We start from the raw sequence: 6,377 nt of genomic DNA on the forward strand, positions 1-6,377 counted from the left end.
CGAATCAAAATTGAGATGGGATAAAATCAAAATTTATTAAATAACGTTTCGGACTAAATATATAAACGGCCCAGCGTAAACAGATCCATGATTTTTAAAAGTCTCTCGAGTAAATAGGTCTAGCCATCTCACTAACCTTTACATTACCGTGTCACTCAGAAATAACAAGGTAATTTCATCATTTGAGACTCTTATAAAAAATATAACTTTCTCACTTTATAAGATACTGAGATATATATATCTAAAGGATATGTTCTACTGGGTGAAAATGATTAAGGAAAAGTGTGAGAAAATTCGAATCATGAGAGGTCTTTTCAGGGAATGAGTTCCTTCTAAGTTGCACAAAACTGACCATGCTCTCATATAAATAGCAATGTTTTAAAAATTGGACCGGATCGATCGGTTCAACCAGTTCAACCATGAACCGTCCTTGTATCCGGTTCGATTATATATGTTTTGGATAACTATTATTGATCCGTTAAGAATCAGAACCAATCACTTCAATCGCGAATAATTCTTGTATTGAAATCTGAATGTGGCGGAATCATAATTTGAATGACTATTTATTTATTATATTTGGTTCAATCTGGAATCGGAATTTGAATGTGGCGAAATTATAATCGGAATGACCATTGATTTATTATATTTGATTCAATCTGGAATCAGAATCTGGTTTTCTTTGAAGTTGTTTGGTTCTTTAATGATTAGAATCAAAATAAATACAATATTTACTAAAAAAAATAGTTTAATAAATAATTATAAATGTGAAAAATTAATATAATAAAATGAATGGTTCTTTGTATTATAACCTTAGAGGAAAAAAACATTTTTATATAATATATATGTATTAATGTATGGGTGGCCAGATGCACTACGCGTTCCTGTTAGGGGCAAACCTTGATCTCTTGGTTACACGACAATAACGTTTACCGTTGCGTCAAGACTCGTCCTCATATATATTAATGTATAAATTATAATATAATATAACCACAATTTATTGATAAGTGTAGATATAGTCAATAACAATAGAACTAAAATTTGATTGATATGGAAAAAGGGGAATCAATGATTCTTAGACCATCTACAGTGTGTGTTCGTATCACTTTTTTTTTTTTTTTTGTCTCACTTCACTAAAGCACCTCTTTTTTCAAAAAAAAATATAATACACTCAACTACATCTCCATTACACCCCTTTTGTATCACTTTTCTATGTAGACTCCACTTGTCATAAAACTCTTACACACTTCAAATAAACTATTATTTCTATCCACCAAACAATTAATCTAATTATTTCATCATTCAATTTAAATAATTCAATTAATCAATAAATTAGTTAAAAAAATAAATATTAATTATGGAAGGTGGAGAACCCCTCCTGGGAGATATTTCCATATTCGACGTATTTCGGTTTGGTATTTAGAAAGGATTAGAGTGTTGCGAATTGGAATATTGATTTTTCTGAGTAGATGTTTTGCTAATTTGACGTTTATCCATACCTCTAAATATGTTTGACGTTAAAATTTGTAAGATGTAGGTGTATTTTTATATGTGTAAATTAATTGGGTATTTATAAAGAATTTTAAAAAAAAATAGCTGTTATAGCGGTAATTATATATATTAATTTGTTTTTGAAAACAATGACCAACGCCTATTCAATAAACAATTGAATAAAAAATTCCACTATATCTATACATATATATTAAAAAAACATTAAAAAAAGAAGCAAATAGCAGGCACTTCACAAATGTGATGCAAATCTTCTCTCTCCTAATTTAATTCCCTCCATTCTAATTAGACCTGAGCATGGGCCGGACTGGGCCGGGCTCGGATCGGGCCTGTCAGGCTTTTAATAAAGCCTGATGAGCCCAAGCTAAGCCCAGACCGCAGAAAATTTAGTCGGGCTCGGGCTTGGACTGGGCTCGAACTTAAGATATGAAATCCAAGCCCGCCCGTTCAAACCCATCTGTATATTAAAAAAAATATAATTAAATTTAAAATAAACAATTAGCTTATATTTCAATTAAAATAATTATAACATACATCCATCAATTATGAGAATGCAGTACGTTAATTTTTTCTTTTGAATCAACCAGTGCATTAACTTATATTTATATAATTTTTATACATACATTAATTATAAGAATGGGACCAATACATTAACTCATGTTTATATATATATATATATATATATATATATATATAAATATCGGGCCGGGCTGATGTAAAATTCGTAAAGTCCAAACCCATCCAATTTTTAACAGGTTTGGACTGGACCGGACCTGACAATATTTTAATGTTTCCAAATCCGACTAAATGGGCCTGGGCCGGACGGGTGGGCTCGCCGGTCCATGCCCAGATCTAATTCTAATGCACTAATACAATTTTTTGTATCATTTTTTTTTTTTGCAAGTGATACATCCCATTGTGAGTACTCTTATAGTTGATAAGGTAACGGAAATTCCTATTCCTAAGTTAAAACCAAACATTAACAAAATGAATAATTCGTTCCCATTCTATGATCTAAATCAATCTAACCAAACAATTAAGTATTTTTGTAATAGTATCCAATTCAACTCTATATTCCATGTCCAATATACATTCTCCTAACTTATTTGTTTATCAAATTTAGAATTTTTGTTGTTACATTTCAAAATTTTCTTAGAGGATTAATTTTTTTAATTCATGAACTTCATTTTCTTCCATTCTAATTAATGACCAAATAAACATAATCTAATAATTTATTTTAGGTAAGTATTACAATCATTTTTAATCATTTATTTAAATTAGTTATATGTTTTACTCCCAAACTCAAAAAAATTCATACTTCCATAGCAATGGCTTCCTCTCTTGTTCCTCTTTTTCTCTCCTTCTTCATCTTCTTCATCTTCCATCCTTTTCCCTCCGTAGCCGACATTCACACAGCCAAAACCCTTCTTAGGTCAAATCACTTTTCTCAACTCCCCTCCATCCAGAAAAATGACACTACTCCACCAACTGTTTACTTTGAGGTTACAAAACCCATCAATGTCCCCAATTCTAAACCCTGTGCACACACTCTTCTTCAACATGATTTTGGCTATACCTATGGAAAACCTCCTGTTCTTGTTAATTACACCTCTCCCTCTCACTGCCCATTTCACCATTTCTCCAAAATTATCTTTGAATGGAATGCAACTTCTAAAGGTCGACAATTTGATCGCATTTTTGGGGTTTGGCTAGGAGGTGTAGAGCTTCTCAGAAGTTGCACGGCTGAGCCCAGAGCTACCGGAACTTTTTGGTCTGTTCAGAAGGATATTACTAGGTATTCTTCATTGCTTGTTAAGGATGAAATTCAACAACTTGCTGTTTATCTTGGTAACATTATTGATTCTACTTATACTGGGGTTTACCATGTCAATATAACTATCTATTTTTATCCTGCTAAAGAGAAATCAGATTATAGTGTTGATGGTTTGAATAATTTGAGAGCTCCAGATGTTTCTAAGGCTGATTTGATCTTACCGATTTCGAGAAATTTGCCATTGAATGATGGATTGTGGTTTGAAATTGAGAATAATACCCAAACCCAATTGAAGGAATTTCAAATCCCTCAAAATGTGTATAGGGTTGTATTAGAGGTTTATGTTTCATTTCATGAGAATGATGAATTTTGGTTTGCAAATTATCCAAATGACTATATTATTGCCAATAATCTCACTGATGCTACTGGAAATGGTCCTTTTAGAGAGGTACTAATTAGCCTAGATGAAGATGTTGTTGGTGCAATTTGGCCTTTTACTGTGATTTTTACAGGTGGGGCTAATCCTCTTCTATGGAGACCAATTACAGGCATAGGTTCATTCAATCTGCCCTCTTATGACATTGAAATTACACCATTTTTAGGGAATATATTGGATGGGAAGATTCATAAATTGGGGTTTACAGTTACTAATGCTTTGAATGTTTGGTATATAGATGCAAACTTGCATCTTTGGTTAGATCACAAGAGTGAAAAAACTCAAGGGAAAGTTTTGAGTCATAAGAGCAAACCACTGTTATTCTCTTCTATGTCAAATTTCATTGATTTGAATGGAACTTTCAAGACATATGCAGCAAGAAATATTACTTCAACAGGATGGGTAAGGTCTTCCCTTGGGAAAATCACTACACATTTTAAACAACAATTCAGTTATAAAAACTCAATGGAGGTGGGTGAGAATATGAATTTACAGATAGTGAATCAGAGAATTCGAGTTAGTGATGGTGTTTCTTTCAAAAAGGTCAAGTCTGAAGTTCATTCATTTGAATCATTGAAACAGTTTGATTTGGAATATTACTCAGACTCATTTGATCAAGGAAATGGGAGTTCCTTGTATATAACAAACGTTAAACTGGGTTTGAATGAGAAGAAATCAAGTGAAAAATCAAGGGAAAGCAGTGTGAAAAATGTGCAAAAAGGGGAGGGTGTAATGGTTGTGAAGAACAATTTGGTGATTAGTGGAGAGGGAAGAACACAGCAGGTTTACAAATATGATGGAGGTGAATTTTGCTACTTTAGGAATGTAAGCAGCTCAAATTATAGCATTATTTATGACAATGTGAAGAATAAATGCAATAGAAAGAAGGAAATTCCATATCTTGCTTCAGAGTTGCTGAATGTGAATCTGAATGGAGTATAATTGCAATTGAATTCTTTGTTATTAGATCAGATGTAGTTCTACACATTCAAGTAAATCTGTCTGTTGCTTGTATTGTTGTATCATTTACTCTCAATAAAAGATTGAATTGAATTACCATCTCTTGTGTATTGATATATTATAAAGTTATATGAATGCTCAATTTCAAATATTCCAATTGCAGTTAAATCCGAGTTGAGTTGGAGGACCGTGACAAGGGTAAAGCTTTCTGAATAATTGTTTTTGTCACTTCCAACTCTAATTATGTTGGTTTTCACTTAGTAGTTACTAAGCAGATGAAAACCACCGCTCCAATCTATAGCTCATAACTTATTTCGTTCAGATAATCTTATATTATACGTAAATTATTACTAACCAGAGCTAATGTGTTATTCTCTATTCTTTTAACAATATTAATATTTTATTAATTTAAATACTTTTTTTTTTTTGATATAAATGATGACTAAATATTACTGATTTATTTATAATTTATTAATAATTTAATTTACAATTTGTTGGGTTTTTTTTTTTTTATATTTCGGAGTAGTAATGAGTTCTATCTTGTCATGGTCCTATATTATATCATAATATTTTATTACACGTGGATTGATAGATCATTCCCACCTCCAAATATAATCGTTGGAACCACATGTATCAGTCAAAAGGGTCTTAAAGGTTATGTTCTAGAAATTGGCACCTATATATCCTAACCCAGGTTACATTAAATTTTGTAGTTCCTACCATTTGAAACGTTCATTAGAAAAGAAATCAAAATTCTCATATTTAAACATTTAGGGTTGTTCGGTTTATGTGAAGTACATTGTTAAATAATTAAACCCAAAATCAAATAAATATATGGTTGTAGGATATCCCAATAAAATACTTTCTACAATCCATTAAATCAAAAAGTTGTTTGTATAAAAATGTAACTTTGTTAGAGAATTTGTTTCGTTTAGAAAGTGACATTGGAAGCAAGGTTAAACTTAATGACGTTGAACGTAACAAGAACTGATAGAACTTGATTTTATACCTCAAAATGATATGAAAGGATAAGTTGTTATTATTCCAACAAACACCTCAATGACATGAAATCTAAAACGGATTGCTTGTATAACAACAACATTTATAATTTAATTGATCCACCTAAAAAGGATTAATCCAATAACAGGTGAAAATAGTTATTTAATTAAATAATAATAATAAAAAAACAATTAGTTACAGAATATATATATATATATATATATATATATTGAAAATAGCTGAATTTATATAATTATCTCAAAATAATCATTTAACTTTAATTTGTTCCAATAGAATCACTCAACTTTAAATTTAATCTCAATTAGCCACTCCGACAATTTCAATGGTTAAAAAGCATCATAATGATACCATGGCTGACATTACAGTTTGAGTCAACTCAAATTTCATAATAATAACCGACACATGGCTGCTCCGTGTCGTTTCGGTTAGAGATATGAGTTGACTTATATTGATCTAATTGATACAAAATTCAAAATTAAATGATTTTATTGATAATAAATGGAAGCTAAATGGCTATTTCGAGACAATTATGTAAACTCCGTGAATAATGTTGTATTTAGCCCATAATAATAAAAAAAACTAATAAAAGAAAGTTAGGAACATGGAAAGTTAAATTTTTGGCTTTAATTAATTATATTTAGAGATTGCAACCATTTCAATCATTGTTTTCAGCAACGAAAA

The 6,377-nt window shown here is 30.7% G+C and overlaps 1 protein-coding gene across 1 annotated transcript; it reads left to right on the forward strand.

Moving 5' to 3' along the window:
• Positions 1-2,816: 2,816 nt before the first annotated feature.
• On the forward strand, positions 2,817-4,818 carry LOC136218783 (peptide-N4-(N-acetyl-beta-glucosaminyl)asparagine amidase A-like). Its single transcript, XM_066005888.1, has one exon. The coding sequence runs from the start codon at positions 2,835-2,837 to the stop codon at positions 4,656-4,658; it is 1,824 nt and encodes a 607-aa protein (XP_065861960.1). The 5' UTR covers positions 2,817-2,834; the 3' UTR covers positions 4,659-4,818.
• The last annotated feature ends 1,559 nt before the right edge of the window (positions 4,819-6,377 follow it).

This window comes from Euphorbia lathyris, chromosome 2, assembly GCF_963576675.1.
Source record: "Euphorbia lathyris chromosome 2, ddEupLath1.1, whole genome shotgun sequence".
In the NCBI taxonomy this organism is placed as follows: Eukaryota; Viridiplantae; Streptophyta; class Magnoliopsida; order Malpighiales; family Euphorbiaceae; genus Euphorbia; species Euphorbia lathyris.